This window comes from Doryrhamphus excisus, linkage group LG18 (genome assembly GCF_037039965.1).
Source record: "Doryrhamphus excisus strain RoL-2023G ecotype Guam linkage group LG18, RoL_Dexc_Guam_v1.1, whole genome shotgun sequence".
In the NCBI taxonomy this organism is placed as follows: Eukaryota; Metazoa; Chordata; class Actinopteri; order Syngnathiformes; family Syngnathidae; genus Doryrhamphus; species Doryrhamphus excisus.
Window position 1 is genome coordinate 9680253 of NC_136374.1, and position 19381 is coordinate 9699633.

Below are 19381 nucleotides of genomic sequence, written 5' to 3' on the forward strand. Positions count from 1 at the left end.
TTGCATACTTTGGGTATAGTGATTATAAAAAAAACTTTCCACTGATTAGTATGGTTTAGTTCAGCACGGTCAACATTTTTCAGCTTTCAACTGTGTCATTCTGTCAACTTTTTTAGCACTGAGCATAATTTTCATTGGGAGTTGCAGCTGTACAATGCAGTTTGTATAGAGTGGAACCAGACACTCTGCTATCCGCTGATTGGTCGATAGAAAACTGTCACTTCCATGTTGAGAGTAGAAACCAACACCCCCCATCTATTACTATAATATGGGGGGAAAAACATCCTTGTGTGGAATTTATGCCGTTTGTGCCATTTTTTTTTTTACAGATGAAGTACACTTTGTTTATTTAAGCAGCAAGATTCATGTCTTGCTAGTAGGTCCCATTCCGCTTACATACCCCCGCCATGGAGATGTCATCCTGATCAGGATTTAACCAAACCGAACCGTGGCTAAATAATGCATTAATTGGTTCACTTTCTGACACCCTATTTTGGATAAAAAATTCTGATGAAAAGCACATAAATATGAAAAGGCTTCTTATATTTTGGTTAGGAATAGATTTGTTTTAGATTGGGTTAGTTCAATCAACACAGCCCAGACCACAAATGACTTTTGGGAAGCGGACCAACACATCTAAGAATTTTGACATACAACACATCAAAATCATCACTTCTTATTCAGATCCATGTCTTCTATACCACTTACCCGTCTCTGGATTTGCACATGTGGGATGAAGTAAAACAGAGAAAACATTTTCACACATTAAAATAAGGAACAAATGTCTTGTCGTTTAAGCAGCATAAACAACAAAAGCAAGTGTATTTATCCCTGAGCGAGTTAATGCTAGTTGGGATTGGTTCACTGCAGTCCATCACTGCTGTATATCACTCGGAACCAGAACTGGCAAGGAACAATACAGCACTGCTTCAGACAGGAAATGCTTTGAGTAACTATAATGGGAACACATCTCAAGAGGACTCTGCCTCTGTATTCTTCTATCCAACTGAAAGGACGGAAGGGGTTTCCGAGATTAGCGCTGCGCAGGAACAATAAATTTAGTCCAGTATGACTCCCAGGGCATACAATCTGTCACGACTTGATGGTTCAGGCTGTCTTGGAAGGCGTTTCGCCAGTCATTTAGCAGGCTTCGTTATTTTCATGCTCAAAGACTAGATTAGAGCTGTCCTATGTAGTCTTTGAGAATGAACAGATTAAGTATGCTCAGATGAGAGAGGGAAAACGTCTTCTGAGACAACCTGTGTAATGCAGTCCCAATCGATGCAGTCCAATGACCTGAATGAACGACAATATTCAGTCCAGAATGAGTACTCACATCACTCATCAGGCTCTTGAAGACCACCAGTTCCGCCTTCAGTCTCTCCACCTTGTCGTTCAGTTCATCCTGAATCTCGGACGACTCTCTGGCCCGCTGAAACAAAAAACACAACTCAAGTAAGGACACAGTTGTGGTTCGCTTTTTCCAGTGGTTTAACCATGCATCAAAATCTGCAAGCCGTCAGAGGTTTGACTTCCTAAGTCCATTAATTGGTCACAATAAATGTTACAATCTTCAAGTATTGAGTTTGTGATGGATGAGCGGGATCATTGAAATTGCCGTTCCAGTTTTTGTATTTGTTGCTTGAACCATACTGGGCTCAAAGTCGAGATGCACTGATTGATTAGTGTAATGATTATTGCCATACATTCCCTCAACCCTCTCAGGCACATCTGCCCCTTTTATCCAAGAGAAACCATGCTATCTTCATTTTCATCTTCTCTACCCCCAAGTCCCTTAAACGCGGTATTTTCATTTCATTGTTAGCAAGTCACCAGAATGATGCACAAATAGCTTCAACTGACGTGGGACAAGGAAGAAATCATTAGAAACAGGTATGATGAAATAAGTAAGACATTACAGCTGATTCCCACATATTCACAATTCAGCTTAAGGGAAATATGATTTCGGTCAGACTTACAGGGATGGATTAACCCTGCTAACCAAGGTTTCGCTGTATTTTAATGTATGGGAAATGTTCTGAGCTCCTGTTTCCCTGCCAGTACTGTAATAATAGTACCCCAGGTTGTGATGTGTGTTTTCTTAAACATACTTCATCCAAATGTCATTTCATAGGCCTATTGGACTATTCGATTGGACTAAAAACACAAATAGCTCTACTAGATCTACTGTATTTAACTGCTGTTGACGTTTTCTTGTTATTAACAGGGCAGCACTGCCGACTCACCCTGGCCAGCGAAAGCTCGGGGAGTGAACAGGAAGTGTTGGCTTGTGTTTCAATGGCAATGTCGAGTGAATTTTGAGTAAAATGGCAGCTTGAGTATTTTTTTATTGTTAAGAAACTAGATTGTACTAGATTGATTGGAGTTGTGTAATAGATATTTAGAACACAGGTCAGTTTTATTTGGATTATTTTGGATTATTAAAACACTTTACTCAACACTACTCACACTACTCAACACTTTTATTTGACCTAATCTTATTGTTTTGTTGAACACCTTTAATGCTATAATTTTCATGATTTTTTTAATGAATAATGCAGAAATGACCTGAATTCAGGCATGTGTAGCAGGTGAGTGTTTACCCATGAACGTTCAATCTGGTGCAGATCCAAATAGGATAGTTTGGCCTTGAAGTTTGCACTCAACTGATTGCTATTGAATGTACAGTCCTTTTCCAAACAGCTTGCATCTCTCCCATAAAGAAACATCTTTGTGTTTGCTGAAAGGTGAAAGCCTCCGGGGGCTCTAACTTCTCCACCTCTACGTGGTGCTTTTTTGCTGACCTCCAATGCAAATGTGCAGAGTGCCACCAATCGATGTGAGCAAACGCAGAAAGAGGTCAGGATGCACACTGAGCTGCCACTGTTTGGCTCGAGTTGTGTCACTTTAAACTGATTAGGATTCTATTTTGTTCATGCGCAGACGCTTGCAGATGGTTTTGTAATTCTGTTATAGCATCTTCACCAAGTTACAAATGGCCAAAGATAACGTTGAGTTATAGTCCTGGTTTTCTTATCCTTTAAACTTTTACGTCATTCTCCACAAACCAGGAAGTAACCCGCTAAAATACAAACCCCTACTTCAGAATTCGAATGCTATAGTCCAGTCCATATAATCCCTACGTCATTCCTAGCCTGCTAACTAAGATACCCAAACAAATAATAAAAAATACAAATAAATAAATAAATGAAAATGCGTGTCAGTAAATAAAAAATCGTGTCAGTCTAATCCAGGGGTGTCCACAGCTGTTTTTTTAATCATAATTTAACAAGACATTTAAAAAGACATTTAAAAAAAGTAAATAAATTTCACAAGAAGTCAAAATATTCAAATATTAATCTACCGGGAATATAGCGTCATTTTTCGAGAATGATGAAGTAATATTATTAAGACAAATAACGTCTTTTAGTTAAAGACGTCATAGCTTTAAAGGCGTTATAGCTAATATGAAACATAAACAAAACAACGAAAAGAGTTCACAATTATTCATTCATTCATTCATTTTCTACTGCTTTTTCCTCACGAGGGTCGCGGGGGTTGCTGGAGCCTATCCCAGCTGTCTTCGGGCGAGAGGCGGGGTACACCCTGGACTGGTCGCCAGCCAATCACAGGGCACATATAGACAAACAACCATTCACACTCACATTCATACCTATGGACAATTTGGAGTGGCCAATTAACCTAGCATGTTTTTGGAATGTGGGAGGAAACCGGAGTACCCGGAGAAAACCCACGCGTGCACGGGGAGAACATGCAAACTCCACACAGAGATGGCCGAGGGGAGTTCACAATTATGTTGCATAAAAAGTTAAAAGAATAAAGTCAAAATTACGAGAACATTTACACAAGGGAAGTTGAAATAGTTTCTGTAAATTCTGTAATTTTCTGAGAATAAGTCAAAATAACATTATGACTTTATTAACGTAATAACATTTCTTCTGTTTGTTTTTCGTAATATTCCAACTTTTTAAACTTTTTTAATATCTAAGCTACTGTATTTGCTACGTAAAAAATGTTAAAATCATTTTAGATATTTCCTCATAATATGTAGAGTTTATTCCGATTAAATTGCAACTTTTTATCTCATTAGAATATGACTTATTCTTCTTAATATCGAGGGAAAATGTAAGATGATTTGAAAATAAAATAAAAAAAAAAACAGCAAGAAAGACGTTCCTAATAATAATACCCTTTTTCACCTACATCACAAAGCTGAAATGCTATTTTTCTTGAAATACATACATATTTTTAGTATATTCCTGCATCCTTTTATTTTTCAGAATGTGGCCCTCAGTGGAAAAACTTTGGACACCCCTGGTCTAATCCTACCGTCAGGAAAAAGCCTGCTAGCAAACATCATGCACAACCAAAAATGACACAGATTTAAATGTTCTTGTTGCATCATAATGGAAGCATTGCCCCCACACTAAAATAATGTCAGAGCTGCAGAAACAAAACAGGGTACTGTGGGCTAGAGTGTACACTCAGCGGTGTAGTGTTTTGAGATACAGGTTGATATTGCTTTTGGCTTTTTGACTTGCATCGCAGTCTACAATGGTTGCAGTGCATAATGTTTCAAATAACAACTGCTATTATTAAACATTTTTTTCATATTGGTTTTGGCAACATTTGTATTGATTTGTTTGTGGACTGAATGCTTGTTTTCCTTACCTGGTGCAGGGATTCCACTGCAGACTCCAGCTGCTCGCGTTTGGACAGCTCCTCCTGCCATCTGCAACACAACACGCAACACAAAGGTGAGTCCCTTGGGGGCCACAAGACATGAACAAGTGCTTTTTTTCTGGTTGTCACTATGCACACAATGGCTGTGGCAGGCTGGGTGGGTCCACACACCTGCTCCTGCCTCAGTGAAGAAGATGCAATACATCTTTTTTTCAACTTGTGCGTGTCTACACATGGACATTTGAGCTCTTACACACCCAATTCCTTTTATGTTAGCTCAACTTTCATGCAGTCCACATGGTTAGCTAAGTGGCTTACAAGAAATCGCTTCATTAATGGTACTCTAATGCAACTGTGGGAAGCTATAATTAGACAAGACAATTATAAAAAAATGTCATAGTAAAACGACGAGTATATTCTTTGTTATGTATGTCAGAGACACCGACTGACTATCAGGACCAGTGGCCCTGCTGCTTATATACCCCAGCTAAAAATAAAGTTCCAGACTTCATGGTGGCTACAAGCTAAAATTGGCAGCACACATTGACACCTCCTATCACTCATCATCTGTGCAGCTGCGGCGGCCATACCCTGCTGCCGACTTATCACTTTAGGCTATGGACTGCTGTATTGTGTTACACAGTGTGTGATATGAGCCACTACGCTGAGTCACACATGCAGACTCAAGAGGTTGAGAATGGACAAAGACTTCATTGAGCTATTAGAGAGACAGTAGGTCACGTGTGACCATGGCATCGACCATAAAAGGGAAGTATTTAATACACAGTAGTGATTCAATTTCGAAATGATTGTGTGCTAATAAACTGGTTCTGTAGCATGTCTTAGCCACTAGGTTGTCACAGAATATTACCATATGCAGCATTATCCGCCTGTGCCTTTCACACAGAGCTCAGCAAATGGGATATTACTCCCTCTACTACTTGTGAAAATTGTCGACTTTGTCATGCAGCATGGGAGAATTTCAAGGTCGACCTTCTTCCCACCTTGAATGCCTTTTATACAGCACAACAACACGGATAAAAGGCTGATGTTGATGTGCTGTGTGAAAGGGCTTCTTATAATACAGTACCTCCAACTTGAGATCATTGTCTGGTTGACTTTGTTCTCTCCATTACGTGCCTGCACCATTTAGACATGGGATTGTCAAGGAAAAAAAATGTTCAAAAGATTTTTTACGTGCTGGTGAAAGGGGCTTCCAAGACTACCTCAGGAGATGGAAAATTGCCGGGTCAACTTTGTCTCCCACTGTGGCTTTTGTACAGTTTTTTACAGGCTGTGAGGCATCTGACAATACTTTCAAAGTTGAAAAAAATGCCGGGTTGACTTTATCTACCACAGTTTGTGTTGATGCCTGTGTGACAGGAGCTTCTGATAACACCTCCAAAGTTGGAAAATTGCCAGGTCAACTGCCACATTGTTTATCGATACCTTTTATAGGTTTTATTTACATGCTGTGTGAAAGGGTCTTCTGCTGATACCTCTGAAGTTGGAAAATTGCTGGGTTGATTTCCATGTCATCTCTGTGTGGAGTTTGCATGAATCCCCATCCCCATGAATGCTTGGGTTTTTTCCGGGTACTCCGGTTTCCTCCCACATTCCAAAAACATGCTAGGTTAATTGGCGACTCCAAATTGTCCATAGGTATGAATGTGAGTGTGAATGGTTGTTTGTCTATATGTGCCCTGTGATTGGCTGGCGACCAGTCCAGGGTGTAGCCCGCCTCTCGCCCAAAGACAGCTGGGATAGGCTCCAGCACCCCCGCGACCCTCGTGAGGATAAGCGGTAGAAAATGAATTAGTGAATGATTTCCATGTCAATTCAACTTACCATATATAGGACAGCAAAGCATCATTCACATGCTGTGTGAAAGGGGCTTGCAGCTTCAGTGGCTTCCCATTTAAAAGAAACAACACTGCATGTTGACAATCAGGCAGAGCTGATGTGTGAAGACCACCATGACTTTCTGGCACAGTCCTGTCGTTTTACCATGGAGAGACAACAACAACACACCAGGAAATCACTTTGGCCTCACAAGTAGCATCAGTTGAAATTCACTCTCTAAACAAAACACACCCTTGTTCCCATTGGGAATGTGCTGTGTCTAATTAAAGAGAAGTATTCCTTTGGCCAACTGAAGCCTTGATACTAAAACTGCTGGCAGTGCTGCTTTACAGATAATACCCCACCCCTCTTCAACTGTCTGACTATCCCGGGACGAAGGTCTGCGGAGGTCATGACAGCATCACAGGAATACAAACCCAATGGCATCATGGGTGTGTTCCAACATCTTTTTCTTCTAATTCCACAAAAAGGTCATCAAGGCAAGCAAGAGGCTGACATAAGAGAAGCCAACCTGTGCCAGTACCACTATTTAATATCTATCTATCAATCATGCACTAAGACAGCCAAGCAGCTACTTCATCCAAATTTCTAGTTAAATAAGCAAAGTGACCTGCAACAATCTGAAGCCTCCCCGCCTCATTAGTGCTTCTATGTGTGGAAAGAACCATCCATCTGGAGTCTCCTTACAAGGACAAACACTAACAGGATGCTTGGAGCCACCGCAGGTTACTCTCTGTCTGCAATGTGCCTCTATAGTAAATCAACAACTGTGTGCTAAAACCACAGAAATAAAAGCCACAAATCAATTTAAGTGTTTATCTGCACAAGGAAAACTCAAATCTATTACAAAAATAAAACATAGCGACTAGCGGGACACAAAACTGGATTGTATTTGTTCACAAATATTTATTTTAATCTAAAGATACGCTTTATTGGGGTAGCAGTAATATTCATAAAACATATTTCCAGTGAGAGATGAAGAAATCAGCTGTCAAATGTAGTAATTAATTTAACTTTTTAAATATACAATAGCTACAGTACATTTAAAATTGCACGATTAACCACACTGAACAGTATTAAGCATGAATGTTAGAGTTGTTGCAAGGTACATTTTTTACAAGGTATTTAAAAAATGTGTTCCACGAAAGAAAAAGACAAGTTTGAGATGTGGCCAACAGCAACATTCCAGCTGCTAACCCCCCCCCCCCCCCCCCCCCAGAAATGTGTGCACGTGTGGTATGTCTGGGAGTAACGTTTGGTTTTCCCACCCGAGGAAACACAATTTCTTCACACAGCGTGCACAACCCAACAAGATGTTTTTAGGCGTGTTGCTTTTTTTTTTAACGGTCTGCTTTTACCGCAATAATGATTTTAACCATAAAACTCGACTGATGTTCACATCTTGGAGAGGATCTCCAATTAATGTATCCTTAGTGGTCAAATAATGAACAGTTATCTAACATCCTGAGGCTTGCCAACTATTGTGTGCTCATAGGTGTGGCTGGGAATTATTCTTTAAGACTGACAACTCCCTGTTTAAAGTGCAAACTTTAAAGACGCTCACTAGAAAAACTCATCTTTTTCTATTCAAACAACCCTAAAATATACTTTACTGACAGTATGTACAGTAATACTATAGTAAATCTGGCAATGTTTGAATGTGGAAAAACTTCTCACTGGAGGGGGCTTTGGTATTCATGTCTCCAGAGATATTGGTTATTGTAGGAATGCTGTTTTTGTCGGACAATTTATGTGTTAAAACCTTCCATAAAGTAGGTGCAACACATTGAAAATTGTAATAATAAAGACCTTATCAGACTTTCTCTTTTAGTTCCATTTGATACATGTCAGTTAAACCTTTAAAGGCGGTTTCCCGGAGAGAGATTAGGTTTTTGGAGAGTGGTTTTCAGAGTTTTTTGTGGAAACGGCACAGTTGTCTCAGTTTTTACTTAGAGAGATCCTGTCCTGTTCATTTGGCGTCCAGCATGGTAATATAGTAAGTTTCTTTGAATGAAATAGTCAAAAATTAAGTTATGTACAGGGGAAATCTGCCTTCTGCTTCTTCTTTTGGTTGTTTGAATTCAGCAGCCGACTCTTACATGCTAATGGTTATCAACAAACTGTAAAAAAAAAAAATGTAATTGTATGAATGTAATTGTTGAATTCAGCATGGAACAGTGTATTGTTTACAAAGCATAGTTGTTTGTGAAATGGGCAGAGATTGGTTTTAGCTCCCCCCAAAAACAAAAATTCCACTATTGCCTTACTCAAATTAAGATTAGCAACAAAAAAAAATGGCTTTCATGTTCAAGAAACAGCAATGGTGGTATTAAGCAGTGGTTAGCGCTGGGCTAATACTTGGTTGCAAAAGTCTGATCATCTCCTGGTGAGCTTTATTCAGTATATGATCCTCCATCTTGGCAGTCAAATTCATTTATCCATTCAGCTGAACATAAAAATACCTTAAATGCATTGGACTTTCTGCTAGTTAGTTTGGTTGCAATAAAATAAAAAAAACAACAAAAAAAAACGCTGGTTAGTGACAGGCACGTTCCAGCTCTTGCATGTGTTTGCTGAATGACATTTCTATGTATTTTATTGACAGATTAGCAAGAATAATGATGTCACACTTACATTAAAGACATTACACTGCATGTAGAAACCCATTGTGTACAGTAAATTTTATGCAACATTATATTACTAGGACAAGCTGACAAACAGAAACTGCCAAACGCCAACTGGCAGGCGCCATGATCCAACTCGGTGAGCAGTGTGACGGTAGGCAGACACACTCGTGGCAGCTTGACTTGATCAGGAAATGTGCAAATTCAGCAATTTTTACTTAAGAAAATGATAAAAACGATTCAACACATACAGATGCAGATGATGATGTAATAAAACAGGTTTCATTGGTTGTTTTGACGCAGACGTCAAAAATTGCACAACTGGACATACTTGGCTTTCAGTGCACAGCGCCAATATCAATATTTGATGCTGGTGTTATTGATATTGTATCGTAGGAGAGGGTGATCCATTGTAATATTGGTATTATGCCACATGCCAGACAAGAACCATTTTCCAAGAACGTGCAACATCGCTTCCGGCTTTTTATTCAAACAAATGCAGACTCCATTTTGTGAAAGGAAGTATGTATACCAAGTAATTTCAATGGTGCCACTGCAAAGTAATTATCCTCATGGGGGGCGGGTAGTGTTATATGATAACACATGCATTGATCAATATATCTGACCTCACACAGGGCAGACATTTTAGCACTGAAACATGAAGTCAGCCACAACCAATCACAGTCATTCTCTCCTTTATAGCATTCCCCATCCTTTGTATGGAAGGTCAGGCTTCCACGGCGCATGGGAGTAAACCAGGGCGGGACGCATGACTAAAAGTGGGTCATCGATTAAACGTCAAGATGCTCTGTGATTCATAACATACCCAGAGCGACGTGTGCTAAACATGCGGCGGTGGGAATTGGATTGGAGTACATCTGGGGGTGTCTGGCAGCACAGTGGGGGGTTTCTATTAAGAGACCTTAAAGTGGAAGCACTCGTATCTCATTGGTCCTTATTTTGTGAGACCATTATCGGAGATGTCCATGGAGACCACTGGCCGGCAACCAATGTAGTATATGGACATTCATTCCTTGCTCAGTCAATCATGTAAACATTGCACAGAAAGGTCTGTAAAGTGTCATGGCACATATCTCTTTACTCTGCTTTATGTTCACTCCAGCGTGTGCCACCTTAAATGGGTCAGATCTGGGAAAGGGTTGCTTTCACCAGGCACAATATGGACAGTATTTGGACACACCATTGAGTCAGACATCCGAAACGTTGGTTCATATTTGAATAATTGTATGCTTTGTGAGGGACAGCAGGGGGAAGCCCTGAGTTGACTGGCTAGCGATCTCGACTCTATTTCGGTGGTGATGTGTGTTGACACGATCGAGATCAAGCCACTGTTCCGAGATAGCCACGGTTACACATGGTCAGTATGTTGGCGATAAGCACCGAAACTGAATGAGTTCAAAATGGATTGTGTCGTTTTTGTGTAATCCTCTTAGCCAACTAACCAAGGGTGATAAAGTCAAAACTTTTTGCTTTTGGAGGAGGAAAATTTAACATCAGATTACAACCTAATGTGGAAACATTAGTGAGACATCTTAGTGAGAAGGAGTATCAGTAGTCTTCCTAATTATTCTTCAGTGTTGAAACAAAACAACAACAACACTTTCCTTAACACGATATGCGTGAGCAGAACTCCTAAAGTCAGACCTTTTTTGGGCCTGAGGGATGATGCAGTAAGAAAGAGTTAGCACCAAGTCAGTTAACAGTGTGTCAAAACACGTCCAGTAGGTGTGTGCAGGTAATTATTGTTTACATCAAAGTCAATGACACACCCTTCAAGCTGTTAATGGAATCATCTTTATAGGAACAAGAGACAGGGACACACCTAATGATTTATTTACCCTAAACAAAACGCAATTATCAATTTCTGGGAAATTAGGTTTCTGGAACTTTAGAATGATAAAAAATCTACTCATCCTATTATACACACTTAATGTACCTCTTAGACAGTAAGTGTACCAAAACAAACAGTAGTCTTCAGCTGTGCTAACCAGCTGCAACATACAGTAAATCTCACTTTCACACCCTAGAGCGAACCATCTTTCTTAACAACATGTTAATGACAGGGATTTACGAGACTCTTTCAAAATAAGAGCACAAACAAGAAGGCCTGCGTGCCCGGGCCGTGTTCAGGGAGGGCCGCACCGTGCAAAAGAAAGGAAGATGTTCTTGTCTGGTAAAAAAAAATCCTCCCGAGCACAGGGTGTGTGCCGGGGCAAATAACGTGAGACATAACAGAGCTGTGAGACACCGCCAACTACACAAACATCTTTTGTCATGACGCCGATGCACAAACACACACACTCACACACACACACACACCTGTGGATGACTTCACATGGAATCAGCTCCATTCAAGATATGTTTGGTCCTCGTGACCGCAGCTATGTCAAGATACAAGAAAGTTAGCGCACTTCATCTCTGGCTGCATGGAGGTTCTCTGGGGGAAAGAACATCTGCTCAAGTTTCAAAATTGCATGAAAGCCTCAAGCTATCCTGCATTCACATTATACACTTGCCAAACACCATTACGCTCACGCCTTACAAAACAGCATCACTTGCAGAATAACACCGCTTTCTAGTATAGTATTATAGACATGCGGCGTCAGCACATGCAACCTTACAGAGGAAAAAGGATCAACAGCTTTCACACCTGAATAGGTCGGAACAGACCGAACAAGTATCGAGCATGAATAAGTATTAATTCTAATGATTATGGACTTAGAGGTAGGGTTTAGCTGAATTCATGAACAAACATGTACTGTGTTTGCAGCTCACAATTGATGCAAAGTATTTTTTTTGGCAAAAAAAAAAAAAAAAAGTGACATGAATGATGGGTATCCCCAAGCTGCCGCCTCACGGCTCTATCGATATTCATGAATAATCAAGTACAGCAACAGCAGCAGCAGCAGTATGAGAAAGGAAACCGTAAACCACACTGTCCTTCTTTTTTGATTAACACTGAAAATTTCACATTTCAGCCTGTTTATTCAAGTCAAAGATAATGCTGGTATTTGTAAACACACATTTTAAAAGTATGTTATCATACATTATAAATATTCTCTGCCTCCTTTTGTATCTTGATGGAAGTTTGCCAAATGCCTGTGTAGTTTCAGCTGAAGATTTTTTTGGAAGGATTGCAATCATGCCAAAAGGCATACAATGTGATGAGAACCATAAAATAGGAAATTGAACTTATTGCAACATAACAGAGTGGCGCACACTTCACTGTCCTGGCTGCTCCGTACACAGCTAAGTGACAATAAAATAGTAGAGTATACGCATCTAGGTTACGTTTTAATGTGAATAGACACCCCTCCCAACTGGAAATAGACGGTGAGTGTGCACTTTGTTATATTTTTCAGTTTTATTAAGCAGTGATTAGCTTATTTTTACACTTACATGACTCCTCACTTACACTTACTCCTCAGTGTGTTAAGTCATCCCTACATATGTATAGGCTAACTGTCAATCATACGTCATCATTTACCACTTGCATTGCAGTCGATAAAAGATGCACCTTCCTCTATACCTCCTTACATGTTACACATCAATCACACATAAATTGCTGACTACTGTAGTTTGACGTTATTTTAGTTTTATTAAAAAGTTCTGAACTTCTTTTATTAAGTGCAGTATTTGATACTGGCTTATATGACAAATAGTAATGGATGCATGAAGTCTCCCTTTCCACTTCCATACGCACCACACATGCCCTCATATGTCATGAATGAATGAGTAGTTTTACTTTATAGTTTTAGTTTTATTATGCAGTGGTTAACATCATTTGACATTTGTGTCACAGGTAATGAATAATATATGAAGCTGATTCTACCGCTTCACTACTACTACCCTTCATTAATGGGTGAGTAGTTTTACTCTATTTACATTTTATTGCCAGTTAAAGTTACTGTACAGTACTGTTAACATTGTACACTGTTGTGCTTAATAATAGTTTTATGATGGCAACAGTTTGACCGTGGGAAAATGAATTGGACATAACAGTGTAAATGTTTATTGTTGTGGTTTTAGCAAAGGATGCAGCTTCTGTCGATTGTTTAAACACAAACCAAGTTAAGCACATTAATGAAGGAACGTCCAGTGCAGGTCAGTGGTGCAGACACTTAAGCTCATTTCAAGGGTTTAACCTTTTGACATTTCCAGCTTTGTTACCGTATGGATATCTCCAAAACTAAAAACTCTGTGTAAAATTCCTGTAATTATTTATACTGTGAGAGAAAATGCATGATGAATAGTAGTTGTGTAGTCTTTCAGGTGCTGAGGCCTGGGCTTTGTGCTTTGTGATAGACAGGAAGTGCTCCAGGCCGGCCAGGACAGCGGTGGCGGCCTCCATGCAAGGCGACAGCTTAAGAGCAAATCCCTTTCCTGAATAGAAGCGTTGTGGATTATTAGCCGGGGGAAGGTCGGGAGCGGCGACTGGCAGGGCTAAAATACAGCTTGTAGCTCTTGATGAGGAAATAGTCTTCACCTCGCCATGTAACCCTCTGATTTCTTCTTTTGACCTCTTTCGCAAGCAAGCCCGGGAAGTGAGATCAAAGTCACTCAATTCTCCCATTGATTCACGTATACAGCAAAAATCGGACTTATTCAATTATTCATGCTAGAAGAAAATATCCTAGACTCTAGCAACCAACAGACTATGGTTCACTAGACACTAGTTCCTCTAGTTTATACTTTGTATGACAAGCTAACACAGACTCCCTTCAAATGAATAGGATTCCTGTTTTGACATTGAAAAAAAAATCACAGGAAGTACAGTAATCCATCGTGGTATTTTGTGGTTAAGGACAGTCTATTATTAGTCAAAAATATGCATATTTAAGCAGATTTTTACAAACTAAAACCGCACACACACTTAAAAAGCATATGTCCACAATATTGGAAAATATAAATGTATTTAGAAGAACTACAAAAATGCACATACAATTTTTGGAAATAAGGAATCCAACTTAGCGGACATTCACTTATCACAGTCGGGTTTGGAACCAATTAACTGCGATAAACGGGATTACTGTAGTAATATGGGCGCTTTAAAGCAGTAATTCTCAACACCTTTGGGTCATGACCCAAAGGTGGACTGACTCAGTATCCACGAATGCACCTAGCGTTCTTGTCTTTGCTATTCGCCGGAGTGACTTGAGCAGAAGGGAAAGGACATTGAGTGGGTATTTAACGTGCCATTCATCAATAAATCAATCGCATGATTAAAAAAAATGAAAAAAAAGTCAATAATTTTGCCGGCCTCAATATATTGACATCTGTACCATACAAGCTGGATGACAAGAGTTGTCACTCTGTGCCTCTGTCTCAACACCCGGCCGTGTTAATTCTATAATGTTAATGAATGTAGTGAGTGAACCCTCCTGTCGGTCATTCAGCCATTTTGTCTGCAGCGTGCAAGTGAGCAAAATCAAATATGAATAAAAGCACAAAAGCGATGGTTTCGAAGCCCGACTGTGTGAATATTTCAGTTTTAAATAGAATTAACAAGGTAAGGCCATGAACACGACATGTCCCATGTCTTGCATGCGTACTTCAAACACAAGCATCCTGTCCAGTTTTCCCAACTATGAAAAAAAACTGCTGCTTGGGGTAAAAGGTGGAGCCTTCCTCCTGACAATCAACGGAGGCCTTTGGTTGACAAAGTAAATCTAAACAAAAATGGTGGACGCTCACAGACTGTATTGTTCTATTAAGGAATAATACCCAATGTTCTTTATTCATTCATGTGTATTTTTGTTTTTGTTTGTCTTGATACTCCATTTTATTTATTGGATTTATTGTTGTGTGTGCTTTTTATTGGAGTGAGAGAGTTCCTTTTCTTAACACAGACAGGGTCTATTTTTCCATCTAAGCGCCATAAAGAGAGATTCAGCATAGTGACTCCCTAATGCCACTCATGTTGTGTTGCAAACAGTCCCTTCAAGTATAAGATATTTGAGGACTTTGACTTGACAAATTTCTGCACTACACATTTATGCACTGCTGCTGCTACCTACTCACTGGCGGAAACTCATTGAACCCAAAGTGCGACATCAGAAGCCCAGCTGACGTTGACCTTACCGTCCTTCCTTCTCTGCACGTCCGTCTGTCACTGTGACAGGGATGAACATAACACCCTACAACCCGTGCCATGGAGGGCAGAGACATTGCAGGTTTTCTTTTCCAGACGGCCACTAAGGCAGATGACTTTAATGATCAACACCTCTTTCAATTTGAGGGAAGAAGCTTATTAATTAAATCAGCTGCTGGAGAAACTGGCTGGAGTGTCTCGCCCCTCCATGTGCCTTACAACAACCTTACCTCACCACCACTCGCCTTTAAACCTTTAAACCAATCCTGAGCTACGTGATTTATGAAGCCCACCCTTGGACAGTTGAATTGATGTCATAATTTTGCTTGGAATGTGTTTGTGTGCATTACTGAGAGCTGCTGCATATGATAGTTGTAAATCAGTGGCTTTATTGTCAACCCTCTAAAAAATCATGTGGATCGGAATTCTCCAGCAACTGTGAAAGAACACACGGGCTACTAGAGCGAATGGCACCTGAAGTCGGAACACGTGTGATGCAAGTTCAGTTAATGAGCAGGACAATTAATTATATATCAACAGCAAACAAAAATGAACTTGATCATGCTAAACAGCATTGTTTACTGTAAACTACAACAATTTGTTCAGAATAATGTCATATAGTAGATTATTAGTGGGCTTTTAGACCCCGAAGACAGCTGGGATAGGCTCCAGCACCCCCGCGACCATCGTGAGGATAAGCGGTCGAAAATGAATGTATGAATAGTGGGCTTTGACACCCGTGCATTCCATTGTGCAGGTGTACCTATTGTTGTGTCCAGTGAGTGTACCTCATGTTTTCACGGCCCCTTGCCTTTAGCTCACATGCAAAAGGCAGGGAAAGTAAACAAGCTCATACTTCATGACATGAATGCAAAGTCAGGGACGGTCTAGCCCTGCCATTCATCTCCTTGTGTGTGTTTTGTGTGCGTCCTCTATAGTAAAGCTTTAATAAATCACTGGGGTGGGTATGAGGTATGTGGGTGGGGGTGGGAATGAGCATGTCTTACAAAGCAGCCTGCATGGCACGGAGGTTATGGCATGAAGGTGGCCTGCAAGAGGGCGGGCGGAGTGAAGGATGAAGGAATGGCTGAAGACAAAGAGAGGCCATGGTGGGATAAGGGGCGGGGGGGGGGGCTTGGTCGGGAGAGGGCTGAAACGTGACGGCTGTAAAGAGGATTTAGTCGACGGGACAAAAAAAGCTGTGATGTAACAGTGGGGAAGACATATTGCTGGCCAATGCAAAGTGGCAGGCAATGTCTCTTTCTTTTCTTTTGTACTCTGTATACTCTGTATACTCTGTATACTCTGTATACAATACATTGACTCAAGTATTGGGACAGCTGACCATTGCAGAATACAGTATGGACTCCTCCCTTTGCTGCTGGAACAGCCTGTACTCCCCTGGAAAGACTTTCTACAATATGCGTCTATTTGTGAGGTTTCAGGTCACAGATTCTCCCACACTAAATTCATCCTATCAAGCCTTTATGGACCATGCTTTGTGCACTTGGAACAGAAAATGTCCTTTCCCCAAACTGTTCCCACAAAGTTACAAGAATTTTGGTACAGTCCAAGAAAACCACATTTCATAGTACCTGTAAAATATGGCTTTTTCTGCCTTTGTGTGGGTGCAGCTTATACAATGCAACAACCCAGCAATATTCCGCTTACTAAGGTAGCATCAGCGCTTTAAAAGAGGCCAGACGCTGCCTTCATTGAGGGTATGCCATGATACCAGTACAGAGTTGTGAAGTTTAACACCCAACATTACTTTTCCCGCACTGTTGTGTTGACAACAATTTATTTCACACCATTAATTTATCTCACACCAGAGGTAGGATGAGGTGACGACGTATTCGACAATGCTGGGAGTGAGTTGTGAATTTTAACACCCGACACACCCGCTCACTTGTGCTGTAAGCAATTGTGGCTGTACTTTATACGTCACATGCTGGCGTTGTGTAAAGGTATTCCACCGGATTGTATTTAACCTCATTTCTCACACCCCTGTTGTTATAATCAAGGCTAATACGTTAATGATGTGTTAATGTAAGTTTTCCTTTAATGCCGGCAATTTCTTTGATGAGGGATTAGCATGCGCTCTTCCTGTTTGACACTCAGCCCCCACCGTAATTTGATTGAAGCACGGTAACTCTGTAGCCACAAGCTGGAATAAATATTGATGGGAAATGGAGAAAGAAAAGAGTATTTAGATTGGTAAAGTTATCTTCAAAGCCCTGGCAGATGGCTCTAGTAGCAAGACCAAAGTTATTTGTATCTACTGTCACAGTGTTTGAGTTAGCACGGATTACGTGGCCTGCCAGACACTGGAGCAGTGCAGGTATTTTTTTATTGTCAAATACAGTGCTCCCATGGCATAAGGGTGGCCCAACTAACCAGTGTTGTTCACATTTTTATATCTCTCATAGTTCGGAAATTTATATTCTTTTACATAAATTTTTATGTAATTATAGTTGTAGTTTCACATCGGATCATTTACCACAAAGAGATTTCCGATACTTATTATAGATAAAAATGTATTTCTGTCTGCGATTAAATGTGATTAATTGTGAGTTAACTATGGATTTTTTTTAAATGTGATTAATCACAATCAAATATTTTAATCGATTGACAGCCCTAGTTATAATTCAACATTACCATTATTTTCCAAACATTCATTTATTGTGGCGGCCTGCCACTAATACATTTGGACCGCCACAAATACTGCACATTTTGTGCTATGTGTTCTCATTATAACCTAATGCCGTAGTTTTTGTAGCCCAGTGGGAAATGCTGCTTCCTATTTGATACCCAGATTATGGGTGTATTGTGTACTTGTGTACTTTTGTACTAGGATATCTGTGTGAAAGAGTCCATTTGGTGTTAGTTTATTCCTCCATGAACTAGGAAGTAATGAGCTAATTTCGAGTCAGACAAGCAAACATAAATATTGCACTGTTTTGTTGATGCAAGAAGGTTTTGCACAAAGTCAACTCACATTTTGGATCTCAGGTTTCTTTTTGTCCGTGCTTTCACACAGACGTGGGCTTATGAGGAAATGCCGTAGATATGCGGGAGTGGACAGGATAGCATAGTTTCCCAAAGGGGGACAGACGGGGTTAGGCGAGTGTACACATTGTGTGTCACTGAGGAAAGTCAGCATTGGTCATAGCTGACCTCACAGAGCTGAAATGCCTCCCTGTTTCAATCACAGCGGCAAACAGCATCACCAAGCGAAGGCTTTGGCTCATTTCCCAGTCGGCGTACGCCAAAATGGGCTGCACGGTGACGTGAGTCAACACGGGATACTGAGTCGGCCGCTTCTTGGAAGGAAATTCCTAATAAGTGACACAGAAGTTGGATTCTTCCCTACTGAGTAGTTATGTCAGTTAATTCCGAGCGAATTCCCGCCCTTCACTTTGCTGTCAATCACACCCTGATGAAGACAGCATAGGAACCATCACACTTGATGAAGATGGACACATACCGTCTCGTCACACTGCCTAACATGTGACCAAATACAACCCTTATGCAGATGTTGCAAATCATCATTATTATTGGATATTTTATAAACAATGCTGCAATTAAAATCCATAGATTTGTTGAAAATATAAACATACTGTACACCCTATGACTGGACACAACATTAGGTACACCTCTAATGGAATACAGCTATATTATAGCTGTAGCAAAGCAAATTGGCTTAAAAAAAGACAATAAAACAAACCAAAAATATCAGTTTTTAATTCATGCCTTTGTAAAGCTAATTTTTTTTATTTATAAAAAAATGTAAACGCTATACTGTTATGATATCATTTTGTTTGATTATTTGGCTATACTATAACTGAATATGTAAATATGAAAATGTAATTACTATTGATTCATACAAGTATTGTGTATTATAAATATGTATATTCTGTTTTATTGTTTTTACATTATTTAGCGGTTTGTAATGTTTGTTTGTTTGACTTTTGGGACCCTATTCATAAGCTGTGGATAGCTTTTAGGCAGTACCATAAAACAAAATAAATATTATTTTTGCATTTACAAGAGGTAACCCCACAACTAACCAAAATAT

At 40.0% G+C, this 19381-nt stretch overlaps 1 protein-coding gene across 2 annotated transcripts in view; it reads right to left on the reverse strand.

Annotated features, from left to right (window-relative positions):
• iffo2b (intermediate filament family orphan 2b) overlaps window positions 1-19381 on the reverse strand; it is a 27225-nt gene that overhangs the window by 6781 nt on the left and 1063 nt on the right. For both annotated transcript variants that reach the window (XM_058054890.2, XM_058054888.2), the window contains exons 2-3: window positions 4693-4753; window positions 1337-1432 (exon numbers count right to left, since the gene is read on the reverse strand). In XM_058054890.2, the coding sequence (XP_057910873.2) occupies window positions 1337-1432; window positions 4693-4753 (157 nt within the window). The remainder of the gene's footprint in view (window positions 1-1336; window positions 1433-4692; window positions 4754-19381) is intronic.